At 39.7% G+C, this 21958-nt stretch overlaps 1 protein-coding gene and 1 long non-coding RNA gene across 6 annotated transcripts in view; one reads left to right on the top strand and one right to left on the bottom strand.

The window, feature by feature from the left end:
* The window catches only part of cfap74 (cilia and flagella associated protein 74), an 88726-nt gene continuing 66768 nt past the window's right edge, over positions 1-21958 (bottom strand). For 3 of the 4 annotated variants that reach the window (XM_079674862.1, XM_079674864.1, XM_079674863.1), the window contains exons 24-39: positions 18713-18886; positions 17082-17215; positions 16299-16581; positions 13160-13294; positions 12778-12911; positions 11675-11809; positions 10486-10595; positions 10333-10388; positions 9671-9790; positions 8536-8691; positions 7724-7862; positions 5892-6046; positions 5438-5570; positions 3787-3920; positions 3014-3148; positions 1-270 (exon numbers count right to left, since the gene is read on the bottom strand). In XM_079674862.1, coding sequence (XP_079530988.1) covers positions 166-270; positions 3014-3148; positions 3787-3920; positions 5438-5570; positions 5892-6046; positions 7724-7862; positions 8536-8691; positions 9671-9790; positions 10333-10388; positions 10486-10595; positions 11675-11809; positions 12778-12911; positions 13160-13294; positions 16299-16581; positions 17082-17215; positions 18713-18886 — 2238 coding nt within the window. In that variant the 3' untranslated portion in view covers positions 1-165. The remainder of the gene's footprint in view (positions 271-3013; positions 3149-3786; positions 3921-5437; positions 5571-5891; positions 6047-7723; positions 7863-8535; positions 8692-9670; positions 9791-10332; positions 10389-10485; positions 10596-11674; positions 11810-12777; positions 12912-13159; positions 13295-16298; positions 16582-17081; positions 17216-18712; positions 18887-21958) is intronic. The other variant, XM_079674865.1, reaches the window with a different exon arrangement.
* LOC307035492 lies at positions 13186-18345 on the top strand. Of its 2 annotated transcripts, XR_013807120.1 has the most exons (3): positions 13213-13311; positions 14844-14958; positions 17103-18345. It is a non-coding gene; the product is annotated as an uncharacterized lncRNA (long non-coding RNA). The 2 variants fall into 2 exon arrangements; XR_013807119.1 differs by lacking the exon at positions 14844-14958 and having other exon boundaries at positions 13186-13311.

Below are 21958 nucleotides of genomic sequence, written 5' to 3'. Positions count from 1 at the left end.
TTTGTGAACAAAACTTAGTTTAATATTTCTTAATAAATAATCTACACATTTCTTAATGTTGGCAACATAAATGTACGGTATATCAAATGTGTGTGTGGTATGTCAGTGTGTGTGTGTATGTGTAGATTTAAATCTGGCTAGCCTCCAGGTACTTTAGACTAGAGGTCAGTCAGCAGCCGAGGAGAGCGTGGCCATCAGGGTGACTCTGTAAACATTGGTCTCGTCCCCCTTCAAGGTAAGTGGCACACATGTCTGCACCACCTCGTAGGGCTGAAACACACACACACACACACACACACACACACACACACACACACACACACACACACACACACACACACACACACACACACACACACACACACACACACACACACACACACACACACACACACACACACACACACACACACACACACACACACACACACACACACACACACACACACACACACACACACACACACACACACACACACACAGGTGTTGCTATAAAAGCTGATTAAACAAGTCAATTGAACTATTTCTATTTAAAAACGTTTGTTCAGTGTTTCCACCAGGATTTAAAATCCACAGCCAAACCCTTTCATACTGTGTAATTCAGCATTCATTTCTTATTGATGCTAACACACCGTACGTATATATATACATTTTTACTTTTCTCTTTTCCTCCGTACCCAAATCTCTAAAAACGGGGGTAAAACGGAGCTGATCCAGATTTGCGTCCGATATGACGTAATATCGGCAATGCAGACCCAAAGCACTTTCAGAAACGTTGCTATCAGAAACAATTCCCGACTGTTTTGGACGTAATATGGTCGGTGTTTACATTAGCATTACTAACACTCAGAGCTAACCTGTACTGGAGAGCATGTGTGTGAAGAAGCAGGAAATAAAAAGGAACTCACCTTGTGGTATAACCGGCAAGAGAGAAAGCCTTTGAGCTCCATACTGTTTCAGAAATAATCCATGATATGGCGTTTCATCACGGCAGTATTTAGTTTAGACAGTAGCTGCCGGGTCCCGCATGAGCTCAGCCCCCTCCTTTTTTAATTTGGTATCAATTTATTATTATTATTTTTTTAAAGCTTTATACCCCAAATCAGCACTTTTGAAACAGGAAGGGAAATAGAGGGATATGAGGCATGGCTAGAATGGCTGATCTGTTTGGTATTTTGAGCAAAACACTTCATAGACATGTTTTTTATATATTTTTATACAGTGGGGCAAAAAAGTATTTAGTCAGCCACCAATTGTGCAAGTTCTCCCACTTAAAAAAGGATGAGAGACGCCTGTAATTTTCATCCTAGGTAAACCTCAACTATGGGAGACAAAATGAGAAAAAAAAATCTGGAAAATCACATTTTTAAAGAATTTATTTGCCAATTATGGTGGAAAATAAGTATTTGGTCAATAACAAAAGTTCATCTCAATACTTTGTTATATACCCTTTGTTGGCAATGACAGAGGTCAAACGTTTTCTGTAAGTCTTCACAAGGTTTTCACACAATGTTGCTGGTATTTTGGCCCATTCCTCCATGCAGATCTCCTCTAGAGCAGTGATGTTTTGGGGCTGTCGCTGGGCAACACGGACTTTCAACTCCCTCCAAAGATTTTCTATGGGGTTGAGATCTGGAGACTGGCTAGGCCACTCCAGGACCTTGAAATGCTTCTTACGAAGCCACTCCTTCGTTGCCTGGGCGGTGTGTTTGGGATCATTGTCATGCTGAAAGACCCAGCCACGTTTCATCTTCAATGCCCTTGCTGATGGAAGGAGGTTGTCACTCAAAATCTCACAATACATGGCCCCATTCATTCTTTCCTTTACACGGATCAGTCGTCCTGGTCCCTTTGCAGAAAAGCAGCCCCAAAACATGATGTTTCCACCCCCATGTTTCACAGTAGGTATGGTGTTCTTTGGATGCAACTCAGCATTCTTTCTCCTCCAAACACGTCTAGTTGAGTTTTTACGAAAAAGTTATATTTTGGTTTCATCTGACCATATGACATTCTCCCAATCCTCTTCTGGATCATCTAAATGCTCTCTAGCAAACTTCAGACGGGCCTGGACATGTACTGGCTTAAGCAGGGGGACACGTCTGGCACTGCAGGATTTGAGTCCCTGGCGGCATAGTGTGTCACTGATGGTAGCCTTTGTTGATTTGGTCCCAGCTCTTTGCAGGTCATTGACTATTTTTGCTCACCGTTCTTGTGATCATTTTGACCCCACGGGGTGAGATCTTGCGTGGAGCCCCAGATCGAGGGAGATTATCAGTGGTCTTGTATGTCTTCCATTTTCTAATAATTGCTCCCACAGTTGATTTCTTCACACCAAGCTGCTTACCTATTGCAGATTCAGTCTTCCCAGCCTGGTGCAGGTCTACAATTTTGTTTCTGGTGTCCTTTGACAGCTCTTTGTTCTTGGCCATAGTGGAGTTTGGAGTGTGACTGTTTGAGGTTGTGGACAGGTGTCTTTTATACTGATAACGAGTTCAAACAGGTGCCATTAATACAGTTAACGAGTGGAGGACAGAGGAGGCTCTTAAAGAAGAAGTTACAGGTCTGTGAGAGCCAGGAATCTTGTTTGTTTGTAGGTGACCAAATACTTATTTTACCGAGGAATTTACCAATTAATTCATTACAAATCCTACAATGTGATTTCCTGGATTCTTTCCCCCCATTCTGTCTCTCATAGTTGAGGTATACCTAGGATGAAAATTACAGGCCTCTCTCATCTTTTTAAGTGGGAGAACTTGCACAATTGGTGGCTGACTAAATACTTTTTTGGCCCACTGTATATCTGAGACCTAGGCTATTGCCTAAAAATAGCATGATAGGTGACCTTTAAAGTAAACTGAATAATAGGAGATTTTGCTGTAAAATCAAGACTTGTAAGAGAAAAACCTTTAAGACACGTCTTTAAATGAATTCTGATTAATGCTAACATTTTAACCTGCACCCTCCTCTGTAAAGGTTGGTTTCTCCTCTATAAAAGTGGTGATACTGTCCTCACCTTGTATCCACTGTGGGGACTCCATGTGATGGTGACGGTGCGCTTGTGGCCCGTCTCCACGATGCCTTTGCTGGGCTCCACAGTGAAGCCTTGCTGCTGCAGAGACGCCACGTTCTCCCAGTGAAACTCACCACTCTGGGGGACAACAGAGAGTGAGTCATCACACACACACACACACACACACACACACACACACACACACACACACACACACACACACACACACACACACACACACACACACACACACACACACACACACACACACACACACACACACACACACACACACACACACACACACACACACAATAATATTTTAGTTTGAATGATGATCCTAAGAGAAACCCTGACTCTTATTAAGATAAGATGGACCTTCATTTTCCCCGTGTGGAAATTCAGGTGTCATAGCAGCAACAGCAACGAGGGTAAACATAGGACAGATATGAACTCATACAAGGATAATAATAATAATAATAATAATAATAATAATAGATGAAATAAAGAAATGTAAGAATAAAAGTGTAGGAAAAATATGTGAAAGAAAAGTGACAGTTTAAGTTAAAGTTGTACATATATTCAGATACCTATAGTTATGAGATTATTCAATATATACATTCTCGTCATTTGGAAGTATGAGTCCCACTTTTACATAATTTTGAGAGTCGTCATACAGACAGTGCAGGTTATTTGGATCGAGTGTTATGATGTTTTATGAACTCCCTTATGATGCACTGCAGTACACATGATGCAGCATTTAGCAGCATCAGTACCTTCTTGCTGGGCTGGGTGGAGCGGATGGAGCCCACCTGAAGCTCCCTCACAGCGGGGTTGATAGCCCCCCCGCTGTAGCCGGCCCTCAGGGTCACCAGCACAGGGATGGTGGGCTTCTCCATCACCTCTGACTCTGCTCCAAACAGACGACCAGAGGACAGTTAGGTCTATTTATAACCAATAATACGTACTTTCACCGGACCAGTGGCAAAAAACAACATTTTGGTTGGACTAAAATACCTTAACCACTATGGGGTGGAAATGAATCCAACTTTGTACCAATATTCAAGGTCCCCTGAGGATGACTTGGGGAGCCCCTGACTTTTCAAATAGTGCAGTTTTAAGTCAAAAGTGTCCGAAAATTTGGTCACTTGCATAGACCCTCCAGAAAAACGCGGGCAAAAATCCTTGATTATGCGATTAAACATGCGGGGGTTTTATGTGATTTTATGCGGTGAAATTGCGGGAAGTTGCGAAATATGCTAAATATGTGGGGTAAAAGAATAACAATTTTTTTAAATATTGAGCTGTCTTATTTATTCTCTCTCACACACAACCTGCCACTAACATTAAACCCCTTTACTATTCAATTAAACACATTCAATGTTTATATATTGTAAAAGCAATTGGGCTATTTTAATCTCACACACACACACACACCCCCCCCCCCACACACACACATACACACACACACACACACACTTCTCCACCTCATTCTGTTTTCATTTACTCGTTCGTTATCTGACCAGCTTCAATCTTGTAGGCTACTCACTTCGTTTTTTGTAGCCCTCGAAAGGGTTTTGGAGGTTGAGGCCTTGGTGAACGTGAGTTGAATGGCTTTCTTGTCCGCAGCAGCAGAAAGCATTTTCGAATGTTTGAATGAATCAGAGCGGGTCGCCACCGTCGATTTTCTCTTATGCTCCAACACACAGTTGCACGGGGTGCAGAATAGTTTCCCCCCCCTTTTTGCCCGGTCTTTAGTAGAAATGTTCGTCGGTAAATGAGATGGATTAGATTTTTTTCATCTTGGTGTTTTCTCTATCGTGTGAGCTCCACACATTCACTCTATACAGTGTTGTTTACATTCTGTGATGCGCGAGCTGATGACGACGAGTTCACTTTTTTCCCCCTCAATTTTGTGTGGAAAAATGCGGGGATTATGCGGCCTTTTGATAAATATGCGGCCTTTTAAAAATCTGCGCCATTTTGATGATTATGCGGTAAATTCTGCGATCGCAGAATCGCGTTTTCCTGGAGGTCTAAACTTGCAGCAATGCCAATGCGGAAAAAAATTAGACTTTACTTCTAGAGAAATATTATGTGACATAAAAATCACCGTACAAAAATGACAGTACGAATTCTAGCAAAGCACAAGCTCTCCTCCAAATACAGATGCTGTCATAATGCTCCAACAGCACTTGGATTTACTGTTTTAGTTTGGGATTTCCGGTGACCTAATCCAGGAAGTGCGCCTATTATCTGGAAGCTGTTGACAAGCACACTCTCAGCTCCTTATGATTAGCTTCAATGACTACAACACATTCTTAGTCATATCTTTAGTTTCTGTGTCTGTATTTTCACTGCCTTCAGTATCTTTGAGACCATTTTTGCATGGATAATTTCCAATTTCTAACAGAAGGTGGAGGATACCTGTGATTTGAGGTTGAGCGGTGATCAGTGGAGGGAGGAGGGATTCGATGGGCACCGTTAGAGGGTCTCCTCCACACAGATACATGTTGTGTGAAGAGGCTGCCCCCCTCAGATCCAACACACACACTACACTCTGAGAGACAGAAAGGATACAGGGTTAGGTTGTATTATGTCATCAAGTGATTATAGAGTCATAAAGTGATCAGCGTATAATAATAATTTTGCCCGAACCATGGCATACTTTTAAAGGTAAGTCACGTTTTCTATATAGCACATTTCAACTACAAAACTATTGAAAGTATTTACACAGCGTGCACAAGAGAGAGGGAAAACAGAATAATCACATATGTTGTTAGTATGTTGGAGAATAAAAACTGAACGCTGATATTCAAGTGCGTAGAGTCACGTTTTTAGTCCTGTGGGTGGGAGTGTTTCTGTGTGGTGTTCTGCTCACCTTATTCCTGAGCTCTACGGTCATCCTGTCAGAGTAGCAGACAGACGGGTGGTCCGGCTGGAAGCTGACCATGAGGTCCTGACTCTGTCCTGGAGCGATGCTGCCCTCTGCTGGCAGAACGCTGAACACACTCAGCCCGCTAAGGTTCTGAGTTCCTGCTCAGGATATAACAGAAGTGATGTAGTACTGTCATTTGTTATTATAAACAGTATTTTAAAAAGTAACAAACAAAGTATGACATTATAATAATAATAATAATAAGACAAGTATTTGTTTTGTGTTAATTATGGCCAAAATAATAATATTCTATAAAAATACTATGTACTTTTTGGATAATTCAGGACTTTATTTATAATCTTGAGTATGTTAATACCATAATGTTTCTACTTTTACTTTGTTAAAGGATCTGAGTATTTATTGCAACCCTGGTTACAAGTGCTGCTTTTCAAATAAATTAAAACAAACATTTTAATTGAGATATCAAATGAGAACTCTTATTTTATTTTCTATTTCTGGCAGAAAACACATTTTGCTGGAAAGGTAGCCAAATGTTTGAGTCCTGGTTGGTTAAGGGGAACCAATAACATGTATATATTTTAGGATTGACCCATTATAAGATCTTTCTGGGTCTTCAAAAAAACTATTAAAATTACACTTAAAGGGGACCTATCATGCAAAATGCACTTTTGTACGTCCTTTATACATGAATATGTGTCCCCGGTGTTCCAGGGAACTCACAAAGTGTCAAAAAACACAACCCTCTCTTTTCCTCCATACCCAAATCTCTAAAAACGGGGCTGCAACGGATCTGATTCAGACTGATACAGATTTGAAAGTTCTCTGATGTCAGGAACGAGGAGCTCCGCCTATATGGCCAACTCTCCACCTATCAAGGGAATGTGTGGGGTTGGGCCACGGCCGGCCTTTGCCGCTCGAAAGCGCTAGAGACGCTGTAGTACATATGCCAGGCCTGTAAGTGGCGCTGTAGTCTGCCACAAAAGCAGCGAAGAAGACTTCCCGCGCATGGTTGCCATGGTTGCCCTTCTGTTTATTCTCCGCTGTGGCACTTTTTCTCCCTCCCCGAGGCAAGCGTTTGCTCCTGCTGCTGTAGTTCAATGCAATCCCTCCCTCGCTATAATTCTCTCCGGTAGTCCACCAACAGGTGACAAACACCCACCTCTCCGCCTCTTCCAAAGGAACGAGCAGAGTGTGGCAGAGTTTCAGTTAGATTTTTTTTCGCCGGTCAACATGTCCGTTAAAAGTTTAAATCTTCCGGACAAAATTAGAAAAGTGCCGGTCAAAGGTCTTGTTATTTATTGAGTTTTAAAACAAATGAATAATAACTCTATATAATCAAATAAGAATAAAACACGGAGGACGGAGATCTCTTTTTCTCCCCCTCTTCTGACAGCCCAGCAGCTGATATCAAAGCACGCTCCCCTCTCCTGCAGGGGGGCGTGGTCAGCTGCAGCTAATTTGCATTAAAGCTACTTCACAGAATCAGCCCCTTTAAAGACAGGGCTGGAAAGAGCAAATAGAGCAAAATGAGGCATGGCTAAAAGGCAGGATCTGTTCGGTATTTTGAAAAAAAAACTATATTTATATACTTTATATAGGTATGGCCCTACAATATATTGTTCAAATATAGCATGATATGTCCACTTTAACACTGATCTGCAGCTGCAATTTCCCATATTATATTTAGGAAGTATTTTCTGGTAAAGCGTCCAGAAAATGAATGACAGCCCAACCTATAGTGGATTTAGAATGATCTGAGAATGACATCTGGTCTCAGGTCACCTGTTGAATGGTGCAGCGTTAATATATCTTACCCACAGTAGGCTGGAGCTGAGAGCCTGAGTAACGCCCCAGCAGTGAGGCTACACCATCAGCTCCCCCCGGAGGCCTGGAGGGGCAGAGGCTGGCCAGCTGCACCCTGAAGCCCACTGCCACCGCCGAGCTGTTCTGCATCTGCACGAAAAACAGGAATTAAAGTCAGTTAAAGACATGTCTGCTCAAAAGCATCAGGGTAATCAGTGCAGCCGAATCCAGTTACAGAGTTCATTGTTTTAAAGGTCCGATATTATGAAGAAATTCACTTTTTCATGGCTTTTAAACATAAATATGTCCACGGTGTGTAAAGACATTCACAAAATGTTCAGAAAAAAACATACTCTATTGTACTTTTTGTATAATATATATACTTTGTCAATTATAGATGTGTTTGTAAGTATCAGCACCACCTGAAACTTCTCTACCTGGCGGCCATTGTGCTTTTTAGCCAACTGATTAGCCCCAAAATGTTAAAGGGAGAAAAACGCTGAGCTTTTGTTAGCTGGACGTGTTCCAATTATCCTGGACGAGTCAGCACTGGAGCACTTCCTGTTGCCTTATGTTGAAGTCAATGGGTTATTAAATTAGTTTGGTGAGTGGATAAACTTAATATTTGACAAAAATGTGCCAAAAAGTAGAACATTTCTGAATGTGTGAACAAAACATTTTACCGTGACATGTTTGTTGGCCGGGGTCAGTGGACGACGACACTGCCTATTCTTTCAAAAAGAGGCTTAAGAATCGGGCGATAACAACTCTCTGTAACTACTGATACAAAAAGAATCTTGCTGTCAGCACTTTGTTGACTGACCTTCAGGACGTGCAAGGTGCTCTCCTTCTCCAGCACATAGCCAAGGTCCAGGAGACCTCCAGGGTGAGAGCAGGTGACAGCGGGGAGCACCCCCTCCCCACGAAGAGTCATCTCAAGGGTCATCTTCTGGCAACGCACCTCCAGAGTCTCACTGAACTGCAGAACAGTAGAAGGTTGTTAAATAACGTTGGAAAATCTAACAGCTAAAACTAATAAGGAAAAACAAGTACTGTGGGAAAAGTTTGAGGAAACAGCCAGCCATCTGTGGTCAATTCAAATCCATGGTCAATGGAGAGCATATCAAACCAGTATAAGCTAACCTTTTTGGCTCCCTTCTTCTTTTAGGATTCATTTTCAAGTTGTTTTCATTGGTTTTAAAGGCTCTTAATAGTTTAGGACAGGGGTAGGAGTCACAATGCTTGCTTTGCTATTGCTTATTATTCTTATTATCATCTTCATTTCTGTTTACACCACTTTTAATTCTTATTGGTTATCACTTCCGGCAATTGTCACATGGGTGTGGTTGATTTGTATTTAGGTCACCTGTGGGAAGCCGGTTTTGTGTATGACGAAGAGGAGAGGGTGAATTGCTCTGACACTTTCTGTTGACCGTGTGTTTGGATATTGTTTTTTCTGTGTCTTTATTAAACACCATGAACTGACTACGGACTTTTGTACAGAACTAGTCACAGCGAAGAGCAAGTTTCAGCCTCTCAGCGGAGTAATTCATAGGGAGTTGTTGCTGCTAAAACAAGCCTTCATTGCTAAATCGTTGTTTCATAATCATTACTGAAGCTTAGATCCTCTGCTGCTAGATTTAAAAGAAACAAATAATTAATTAAATAAAATAATTTAACATTTAACATTTTCAACTACAATTGTAAAACTTTTATTTATCATTGCTTTAACTTTCATTCTTCCTTTGTATTTATTATTATTATTTTTTATGTTCTTTTACGTCATTTGTTTCATTTCTATTTTTAACATGTTCTTTTGCTTGGTTTTATTCCAACGTTTTTATTTATTTAGCTTGATTCACTTTATTGTAAAGCATTTTGAACTATACGTTCGGTATAAAGGGAGCTATATAAATAACGTTTACATTTTTTTATTTTATTCTACACAGTTAACAGACCTTTTTCTCCAGAGATGGACTGAAGGCCAGCACCAAAGTGTGTGTTTCCCCAGGTCTGATGCATCTGAGAGCATTCAGGAGGGAAAAAGGACCGTGGACATCCAGCACTGACGACCTCAGCTTGGAAACAGTCAAAGAAAACAGTGGCAAACAGTTCATATTATTTATATCATAATGTGTAGAGCAAAGTAGTATAGGGCCAGTTTAGGGTTAAGAAATACCAGTTTCATTCGACTATTAAGTCAGGACAAACAAAGATGCCTTATCTATAGAATATTATAAAAGGTAAAACTATTTAGGATTCTTTACCTTTATTTAGTGTCATTTTCTAAGTCAATTCAAGTAGTTGTTTATGCTTTTATTTTGAAGGCAGCTTTGAGCATTTTGTATTTATTGGAGAAAGGCAGCAGGGCAAGATAGGTAAACAGTTGTCATTTGACGTTTGGATCATTGAAATGAAATGCACAAAGGACATTGTTGGGTGGACATAGGACAATGCCTCAGCAGCAGTTTCAATTCAGAGTTTGTTTTTTTTGTTTTATTTAGTTTCCTGCTGCTGTACACATCAAGTGGGATTTTGTAACACTCTTTGCATTAGCCCTACAAAACACGACTCCTCCTTCTGTAGTAATGTGTTAAAAGGTTTAGTTTGATCAGGATACATCCAAAGATTCCTTTGAAATGTTCTGGACTGTAAACCTCTTGACCACTTTTTCTCCTGAGGACACAAGACAAAAACAAAACACAAGGGTAAGGATGAGAAAAATAAAATGTCTGTATGGTAGATGCACGTGTGAACACTTTAAATCACTCACCCACTGCCACCTGATGGAAGTCTATGCTCTTATGCCCGTTGTTGGATGTGACCACCAGAGGGGGCTGTACAGTGGGACACTGCAGCTGCAGGTAGAGCGTGTTGAAGGAGCTGGGGAGATATTAGCAGAGGTGGGAGAAGTACTCAGATCTTGTACTTGAGTCAAAGTATAAGTACCAGAGTGTAGGAATACTCTGTTACAAGAATAAGTCCTGCAATCAAAATGTTCCTCAAGGAGAAAGTATTGCCATCTAAATATACTTAAAGTACTCATTCTGCAGATTGGTCCATTTCAGAATAATATATATGATGTGTTTTATAATTATTGTTGCATTACGTGTTATCAAAGCTGGTACAGATGCAGCTAGTTTGAATGACTTTGAATACTGCAGGGTAGATGGTGAATTTACTCCAGGTGGAACTAAAGTCTGAATTAATACTTGATTATATTTCACATTATTAATCCAAATCTGTAAAGTAATTAATACTAAAGGTATTAAGTAAATGTAGTGGAGTAAAAGTAAACCATTTACCTCTGAATTGTAGCGGAGTAAAAGTACAAAGTAGTATAAAATGAAAATACTCAAGTAAAGTGTGCTCATGCTAAAAACATTTTACCACGAATACTGATATACATTTTTTTTCTCTCTTGTGTGTACAGTATGACTTGGAAAGTTAGAGATAGCAAGTTAGGTAACATAACTCTCCTGCCTTTATTTGGTTAAAATTGTACTCTTAGAATGTTAATACTCAGTTTGTAGTTAGAGAAATTAAAACTCACAAGGAAAAAACATGAATGCTTTTATTCCTAGTTCTTCTTTATTAAGCCTGTGTCTTTTTGTCCCAGATGGGTTTATGCATTCTTACGTTGGTTGCTGTATAGTAGCTTGGTATAGGCTTGGTAGAGATATGTTACTTTGGTCAAACAGCAGACCTTATTTACAGCATGAATCAAAATCTAAGGCAAACAAATGGTAGTGCAGGTAGAGAAAAGGAGTTTGTGGATTAAAATGGAGGTCTCATATTTAGGTTTTAGGATCAAAACTGATCTGTACTGAATGAAAATCACCCGGCACTCGATGGAAACAGATATAAGATATTGCGAAACGAAATGTTTGCCCACAACACGACTACATTGTGACAGGGTCCACAGTGTGTCCACAGCTCTGTAGAAGCTGACTCAGCATTACCTCCACGCCGGCTGGGCCTGCAGATCTTCCTCCGGAGGATCTCCGTCCGACACGAAGCAGGAGACGGTGTGCTCGCTGTAGCGCTGGGTGAAGGAGTACAGCAGAGACGCCCTGGCCTCCTCAAAATGCTCTGACCTGGTAGGAAACAACTCTTTATTTCATCAAGTCTGCCAGTTCTGTTGAGATAATACTCTATATGGTGTGATCACTGCGACACAAAATAAATGGGAATACTGATGAAAGCGTTGGAAGAACAGGGAACGCTTTGTGTTTCAGGTTTGTTGTGAATTGGGTTCAGCCTTCTTCCCTGTGAAAGGAGCTTTCAAGGAGATGTATCCCGGATAACAATGTATTCTCTTTTGGCAGTACTACTCTTTGAAATTTGATTCATGAATATTTATTTATGAATATTTGCTTTGCTGGCCTTTCTGTCCAGAAAACTGGGTTTTTCAAGGTCAATTGTACAGACCCGTGCTACAGCGGTCCAAAACACTTACATTAGGGTAAACGCGCTGTACTTTCAAAAACGATGCAAATATCTAAACACAAATGTGGCAAATCACATGCAAATATAGAAGAAACATCATCACAGAACATGCACAGCTTTTACTAAAAGCGCTGCATAAAAGAAACGCTGCAAACACTAAATACTGCAAATAGAAAATGCTGCAAGAAGCTCAAAACACAATGCAAACAGGGAAACTCAAATGTGATGGGACTGGGACTAGAGCACTTGTTGACATTTGGGGATTATTCAATTGGTTAACAATCACGGTCACTGTTGGCACATGTTTGTAGTACACGTTTTATGATTGTAAATGTTTTGTTAGATAGCTTACAGAAAAACTGTTATACAAGTGGAAAGGAATCATGTAATCATAATATTGAAACAAGCCAATTAATGGTACATTTAAGGTAGGCTTCCAGTGACACGACAGTTGGCCAACTTTATGATCCCCGAACGTCAACAAGCACTCCGGTCCTATCTGTGCGGATCACGTTTGCCCTTGTCAGCCACCGTACATTTGTGATACTAAGCAAGCAAGGTTGATGACATCAAGGGAATCAAAATATGTCTTTGTAGAAATAAAAACCCCTCCTACCCAGGCTGTATGTCGGCAGGTTCTGGTGATTCAGTTAGTAGTTCGGTCTGTGGAACGTCTGACACCTTACTGTTCTTTGGAATCACTGGGGCCTTCTTCCCTTTACTGGTCTCCACTGGGAGATCCTTTTTAGCCTTGAAACACACAAACACAGTAGCTGACGGGTTCATACTGAGGTTAGCTTCCGCATTCTGTGTAAACACCAGCTTGTTCAGGAAAGTGACAAATAGAGTAAACTGGGCGAGAAGTGCTTACATGTAAAGCCCCTGACCCCACACCAGCAGGAGGTGACTGGAGCAGGTGTGTGTGTGTGTGTGTGTGTGTGTGTGTGTGTGTGTGTGTGTGTGTGTGTGTGTGTGTGTGTGTGTGTGTGTGTGTGTACCTCCAGTTCAGCTTGTCTGCTCCTCTCCAGCTCCTTCTCACGTAGCAGCTTGGCTCGGAGGAAGAGACGCAGCGCCTCCTCTCTGATGTCGTCGTCTAACAGTCTGGGTCTGAACGTCACCTGGATCAGGCATCTCTACGCGAGGAGAGATGGTGATATGACAAGAGTTTCTCACATTTAGAATATAAAGCTTCTTGACCAGTTTTCTTCCTCACTGAGGATTTTTATTTTAAGCCTGTTCTTCTTATAACTCATTTAAGGTTTAAATGAGTTTCGGGGAGTCTCCTGTTGTGGAATTTCTCTAGCGTGAAACGAGGAGGATAATCGCTGTTTTCAATTGCAGACTATTTACTGGATTTCTCCCACTGGGCCACTGTTATTGGGTTGAAAAAAAACAAAATAGAATGCAATTATTTCCGTAAACACAACATTCTTCCACTCTAGTGATGGAAACTTTTGAACTGTCGCAACCCAAAAACAATAAACTGAAATCTTAAAGGAGCCATGTCATGCTAATTTTCAGGTTCATATTTGTATTTTGTGCCTCTACTGCAGGGGTGCCCACACTTTTTTGGCTGGTGAGCTACTTTTGAAATGACCAGCCCCCCGAGGTCTACCATCCAAAAATAAAATCCCAAATTGCAACGGTTGCTGAATAACACGTTTTATTTATACATGGGATAACTACAATAGGGCTGCAACAAACGACTAATTTGATAATCGATTAATCTATCGATTAATGAAGCGATTAATCAATTAATCGCTCTTATTTAGCCATCAACTTTTAGATTTAGCTTGAGGTTGTTTTAGGCATGTGGAAACTAACAATGAAGAAAATAAAGATGAATACTTGATACAAAAATACATATATTATTCAATTAACTTAAGAAATTGTGAACAAAATTAACATTGCTTTTTATATAAATTAAATAAATAATGTTTCACATCAAAAGAAACAACAATGTTTTAACAAATCGTATTAAATAATGTGATGACAGAACTGTGAACAGAATAGCTGAAACTTTAACAAAATAAATAACTCAGTTACCTCTAATCATTAACCCATGTTTGTTGAGTTAACTCCGTGTGTTGCTGCTAGCATACATAACACCTGACGTGGAAACGTTACTCGTGGATGGGGCTAAAGAGCTACTAGAAAGACAGTCGAACCCGGTGCATTCCTCCGTCTGAATGTGGTGCACTTTTGCTAAATGTTTAGACAAATTGTTCGTGTTACCGCCCTTACATGCTAAACTGTTATTGCACTCTTGGCAACGAGCATTGTCCATATCGAGATGGGTAACATTTAACCACACCTTGGAGCGCTTCTCTCCGCTATCCCCGCCGTGTGTTGCTGCATGTAGCAGCCGCGTGTGTGTAAACTGCCCCGCCCCCTCGCACACAGACGGGGGAGAGATCTCGTCTGGATTTGTCGTGTTTATCGTGTTATTAACTCCTGAATTAAGTGCCAGGGAGGTCAAGGGAGGAGGGATCATGTTTATTTTAACGGAGCTGGATTTTTTTTTTTATGAATGACTCGCGATCTACCAGCATTGCCCCCGCGGTCGACCGGTCGACCGCAGTCGACGTACTGGGCACCTCTGCTCTACTGTGACCTGTCTCCATGCTTTAATGTTCAAAAACCTCTTTATTTTCATTTCATTTCAAACCTTTATTTATCCAGGTGTATCCCATTGAGAACATTGATCTCTTTTTCAAGGGAGACCTGCTCAAGTTGGTTCCGCATGAAAAATAAAAAAACATAAACAGAACAACAAAAGGACATCATACAGCATCAAGTGAGTATTTTTCTCATACTGCCTGTGCTGCAGCACCTCTTTTCACCCTCTGTCTAAAACCAGAGCACCAGAGTACTGTCTGCTCTTCCTACTACTACTGAAGTAAACAAAGGAGTTCAAGGGAGGCGTATCAGGCAGGGGGGGGGGGGACTTTGGGATTTTAGCCTTTGCAGACCATTTACATGCACACAAACCTATGTAACACACTCCAAAAAGCATAATAGGCCTCTTTAAACAGCAGCTGTGTAGATTTGCTCAGTTACTTCCAACACCTCTCCTCCACATTTTTGACAGGGGCTGACACCAAACTCTTTAAAGAGCTTCAAGCAAAGAGGTCAAAATGAAACATTTTATGGTCATTGCAAAAAAAAATCTTTATTTTTCCAAAACGCCTATACTGAAATGAATCTTTGTCCAGAAAAGCCATTGATATTGTAGCACAATTAAAAACCACATGTTCACTTCTGTTAGATGTCCAGTAGAGTGCATCATCACACCATACAGGAATCTGTGAGCCAATGGCAGCTGTAATGGCAGTTTGTATCACTGTAGTTCTGTTGAAGTCAAACTGGAAACGTTCCTCATATATCCTGTAGATTATTACATGTTTTTGCCAGTCCCAGGTTTGGTGTCTTGTCTTTACATAGTAAAATTAGACATCACATTCAAAAGCTCAACTCCATTTTGATCTGATCTTATGTAGCCTACAGTTTGATTGCGGTTTTGCAACACAAGGTACATTTATATTTTGGAAGCTAATGATTAAATGAAAAACACAACCTTTGGAGATCAGCAGGGACAGGATGGGGGGAAATTAATATTAGTGCTAAAATATTCTTCAGCTGTCCCAAAAGTGCTAAAAACATGATAGTTTATAGAAGTTCTCACAGTCCATATTAAAGAGGCATTCCAGAAATGTAGTATTGCTCTTCCATGAACTCCAAGGAATCACAAGACATTTTAAAAGACTTGCAATTTAACAATTATTTATCAAATATAAATATTTAAATCTATTTTGTATTGGAGATTTTACTATAACTTCTTATGTTTTTAAAAATATCTTTATTTGTACTTATTTTGTATTGGACATTTCCCTTTAACTTCGTATGCTTATGTCAATACATTTATTTTATTTTAACTTTTTAATGCAAATTCCATCTATATTATTTTTGCATCATTTTTTATTTTATTATTGTAATCTTTTATTTGTTTTATTCTAAAATTGCCAATTTCAATGAAACCCAATTTCCCCCGGCATAAATCAAGTATTTTGATTGTGAGTCAAATTGGTGACGTGCCCCTTTAATATCAAGGTAAACAATAGAGGTGTGTTACTCCACCTCTCCAGGCAGCAGGCGGCCCGCGCTGGGGGTGATGCTGAGGTCTGAAGGCTGGGGCAGGCTGAAGGAGAACATTCTGGGGGGAGCCATGGTGTCCTTGGTTACTGGAGGGGCTGGTTGTTGGTTCTGGTGATTGATGGTTTGATGGTTGGTTTGATGGTTGGTCAGGTAGAGCATGGCAGTGGAGCGGTCCCCTACTGCTGTGGCCCCAAACTGCACCAGAGAGTGGGAGAGCTGCAACGGAGGGCGGACCCCCACTGCCTGGCAAGTGACGGGGAAATCTCTGGTGATAAAGACAATAAGAGATATAGATCAAACATATTGAATAAGCTGAACTGAATCATATCCATCAACTGATGCCATCAGGGACATATTGGTCTATAAATCATCAGATCCATCTATGATATCAAATCAATCAGAATACTTGATTTACAATCAAAAAAATCAAATAAACCAAAGATAAACAATTTTTAATATAAAAATGATTATATTCATATAAGAAGTTATAGTAAAATGTCAAATAAAATATGTAATAAAATAGAATAAAATATTAACAAAACAAAAAAATGTGCAATAAAACTGAAAATGTTATTAATATATTTCTAAAAACATGAGAAGTTATAATAAAATGTACAATAAAATATAAAATAAAAATAAATACAATAACAAATATTTGTATAAACATAAGAAGTTCAAGTAAAACTCGGCACATTGAACTACAATACATAACATGCATAAAACAATACACAGTGATGCTAGCACAGTGTTAGATTGAAAGGTAACCTGTTTATTCCTGATTTGCAGTGGAGCTGGAAGCTGTACTCCTTGGCCTTGTTGGCGCTGAAGATCAGATCAACCTCCAGAGTCTCTTGTGGGAGCAGAGTGCCGAACCCATCGTTGGGCTGGACCTCCATGAACTGCATTGCAAAGAAGAGAAACCTACAGAATTACTGTCATGACATTAACGTTTTTTGAGTAAATCAAACCCTCTATTTTGGGATCCTTTCAATGTAATTACATTCAGTAGTTATCTCTCTATTGACTGTTTGCATTGAATAGATCAAATATATCGACCAATTTAGTATTTTAACTTCCTGTTTGCATTGGAAGTGGGAATGTGTCCATGTGTGGCTTTACATCTACTTCTTCTGCCTACACTTTAGCAAATATCTGGGGAGTTTATATACTATAACATAGAGCCGTAATAACTGCCAGAGCCAGATAAAGCCGGATCAAATTAAAGACAACAACTGGCAGCTATTTTTATTGCACCCCTTATTAGATTAGTGCCATTAACACAGCAATAAAAGCAGAAGTCTAGGAAAACACTGGAAAATTAACATTCTAAAATTGGGTCGGCAGTTTAAGGATTGTGGTGTTTTTTGTTGGTAATGTCTGAGTACACCATTCCCAGGTAATCAAGTTGATTCAATCTCATTAATACTGTTTACTATCCACTCTTTTAAATGAATCAGATCTGTACCAGGTTATAGCTTACAGTGCTGCTGCTTCACATTCCAAATATCCAACTGTTTTATTTCTACCAAAGCAGCTCCTCGACGAGCGTTTGCTGTAGTGCTGAACTGCATTTGCTGTTTCCACGGTAACCACAGAGGTTGCCAAATCAACCAGGACTGAAATCTAAAGGATTTGCAACTTTAAAGGTTGAACAAAAAAAGCAAATCTAAAAAATAAATGAATAGGAGAGCTGTGAAAGCAAGAGTAAGGAGGAATTTCCAACAGTGAATAGATATTTATTGAATAACTAAATATGAGTCTCCTAAGCACCTGACATCATGAAGTAATCAGTTCTTAGCAAAATATTGGTTTATACTTAATTGATTTGAACAGTCAGTTGTGTCAACACGGTCAGATGAAGGTTTTTTCATTTTTTGTCATTCTTTTAAAGAAACATGTGTTGTTATTGTGTTTATATATTATAACACCACATGAACTACATGTCATATTTATTTTTTAAATGAAGAACACTGATTATTTATACTTAATATTTAAAGTTAATGTACAAAATAAAGGTATTTCAAAACTGGGTTTTTCAAAATGGTGTGAATTCACAAAGAAATCTATGAAATGAATCTATTTCTTATTAATAAACCCTAATATGACGTACTTGAGGACTTTGAACTATTGTTGAATTGATTAAATGAAACCATGACCTTTATATATGTATTATTTAAAATAAGTGTATAAGTATTTAAAAAAAAAAAAGAATATGACCGAATGCTTGTTTTGTCCCTTATCTCAAGAATCAGTGGAAAAAGAAGAAATTAGATTTAGTGAGTTTCCTATGGCATGGATCCAAGTGACTGTACATCAAAAGTACAGTAATATTAAACACAAGCCTATCGCAGTACTACAAACTGAAAAGAGAGAAGCTCTTGAGCCGTGTGCCGTACGTCTGGAACGCCCAAAAAGCCAAAGTCCTGGGGCAGCAGGGAGGTGTTGGTGAGGCGGACGCTGCTCCTCACCGACTGGTTAACGGAGCAAAAGCCAAAGTCCACCTGGGCCCGGTCAAAGAGCAGCTCTGAGCAGGTCACCACGGCCTGCATGGTGAAAGGGACCGGCTTCACCTGAACGCACACACAAAAGCAGCTTTACAGATCTTGGGATATTTTTCTTCAATGAATAATCAAAAAAGAGGATCAGTTCCCTTTATACATGTTACAACACCGCATTAGTTTCTCTTTACTTCATTCTAATTTCATAATAATGTAATGATGGTTGGTTTATATAACATACATGGCTTCCAGTGGCTGTTCTGAAAAACTGCTCTGCACTGGTATCACTTTTTAAATCTTAATTACATGATTTAATTTGCAGACTGAAGAGAAAAGCATTGCCAAGAACAAAGACGCCTCCTTAAGTCCCTGATTTCAGAAATATGAGCTTTTTGGGGGATTACTTTACAGATGACCAAGTGGCTGTTAAAGTCAAGATGCAATACAACATTCCTTTTGAATTCATTAAGATCAAATCTGTATTCATATTTTCCACTTATTCAACAATATATGCCAAGATAATAGTTTTGTTGTAATTTTACAACAAAATCGAATCATTTTTCTTTTTACGTGACCTCATACCAACCGATTTCAACCAATGATAAACATAAATCATCCACAACTTTTAGCGGCAACATAGCCACAGTCCTCTTTAGCTCCATGTCGTGCTACATTCTAAGCCCACCCACTTTTAACAGTCCAAATATTTGCGCATGATTTGATTCAAATCCCTCTTGTTACTGTACAGTGCTCAGATATTTGTTACACTGGGACTGGGAAAAAAGTCTCCCAGTGCGACAGGGTGGCCAATCCCCCAGGAAGTTAGTTGGGCATTGAAGCAAATTTGTGTAGTGGCCAAACCGTGGTACTTCAACTTCCATGTCAGTCGTGTGACGTGATTGGGCCCTAAAAATACTTTTTACCATAGTGAGGCGAAGTCCCTCCCCTTCCGGGGGAGCTTCATGGGACCTTATTTCTGAAAAAGTATGTATTGAAGTCAATGGCGAGAGAAAGATTATCTTTCGATCCCGTTTGAATTGTGCAACGAATTACACATATGATGTTTGTCAATTTAAAAGATCATTTTGCCAGTCAAAACAATTAAAATGTGTCGTAAAACTATGAAGTAACACTTTTTTTTGTGTGAAACCGCTCAGTGAACTAAACTCCTGCCTCGCACCACACACCAAGACGGCCGTCACGTTAGCACATTTCACTTCTTTCTTTCAGAATGAGGCGAAAAGTATTAAAAGAGGTGAAAATCACTACAAGTCTGGCCATGTTGAGAGCTGTACATACAGTACACACAAGGGGAGTTAGTCGGTTCCGTAAGAGCCAGCATGCGGGACCGGGATTCTGGGATTTGTAGTCTTTCTAGTTGTGTATTTTTCATAGTCTCATATTTCAACAGTTTTACAAGTGACAGTGACTTTTTTGACATGGAAATTATTTTTTAAGATTGACAAACATCATATGTGTAATTCATGGCCCAATTCAAACGGGATCGAAAGATAATCTTTCTCTCCCCATTGACTTCAATAAATAATTTTTCCGAAATAAGGTCCCATGGGTCGGAAGTAATGGGGCGGATTTCGCCTCTCTGTAGACTTACATTGGGAAATAGACGTCTGTAAATCAGCTACTACTATACTTACTATATATACTTTTTGGGAGGTAAATAAACTACCCACCCAATAAGAACACTTTAATAGCCGTAATATAAATAAGTGATTCTTGACTGAACCCACATTTTTGTATCTTCATTCAGGCCATTTTTGGCTCCATGAGCCACTGAGTAATTGTCAACGCTGCACCCAGTTGTATTAATACATCCATGATTGTGGCTCATTCTGTGCTTAAAAAATAGTTCCTTGACACTAAATAAGGCTAAGCTCAAAGATTATTGAAGATAAATCAATAATGGATGCACTGTCAATATAGGTTGGTATCAAATAATTGGTTTTGGTCTTTTTATGGGATTGATTGGCAATATGAAAATATATTGTATTATCAGCCTTTTCCTTTAACAATTCTTTATGTATGAGCAGCACTACTTTTGAAAACTAAGTAATCTTGGGAGCTGTGTTTTTTTACTCAAGATCACATCTTCCTGGATCATGTCAACAGATGAACTTGTTTATAGCTCTCTGCATCATTGCTGTCCTGGCTGTTCTGGTGTCTGGTGACCATACGACAGCGTGTGTGTTTGTGTGTGTGTGTTGGTCTAATGCCAGGGGCTCAGGGTCTAGGGCGGAGGGCAACAGCTTTGGTGCTCCACATGAGCATCCTGGCCCAGTCTTTGGCTCTGCTTCCCCCCCACAATCCTCTCCTCTCAGGAAGACTTGGAATATGGGCTGGATGGGGGGGAAGGTGACGATCTGGCAAGAAGACCAACCAGATTTAGATTAGCTGAGAAAGAGGATTGGCATCGATGCAACACTAATGTTTAAGCAGCTGCTCCGTGTTTTTGAATAAAGGCTGCTGCTGACGAGCTGAAGGAATTCAGTCGCTAGGAGATATTTATTTTGCGCTTCAAGGACTTCTGGGTTTATATATTTCCAAATGCAAGTTTGTTTTAAAAAAAGGATGTGTTAAGAGATGTATGCCTCTTGAGGGAAACTATTTATGTTGTTTGACACAGATTGGAAAACGGTCTCCCCGACAGTGTTTGTTGCACAATAATGCCCCGTTTAACAACAAATTCATGATGTGGACCGTTCTAAAGACACAGCTCTGAGACCACTCAACATTTTTCTTAAATCTCAATCTCTAAATGTATGGCAGCCATTCCATTCCAGTACCAGATCAATTTTGTCAGTAGTTTATGGAATACAATTTAAAAAAAATCGATTTACACAACTCATACCCATAGATAATTTTGCAATGGTCTCTTAATTTCTTTCAGAGCTGTATATTGTAATATGTTCATCGCATTAAGACACACCTATTATATGTGATTATTGAAAACTAATTAGGAATAAACTGATTCCAGATTGAGCATCTACATGTTTTAGTCCTCACTGAGTGCAAACAAATAAATAAAGCCTAGATCAGATATTATCAAGCCCTAGGTATCAAAAAAAGTTTGTGCAGCCATTGGAAAGCTGCAAAAAAACATTTAAAGTGGCCACATTATGGTCATTT

This window comes from Notothenia rossii (assembly GCF_949606895.1).
Source record: "Notothenia rossii genome assembly, chromosome: 4".
Classification (NCBI taxonomy): domain Eukaryota; kingdom Metazoa; phylum Chordata; class Actinopteri; order Perciformes; family Nototheniidae; genus Notothenia; species Notothenia rossii.
The sequence above is the reverse complement of the archived record's forward strand: the minus strand, read 5'-3'. Positions and strand labels throughout refer to the sequence as shown.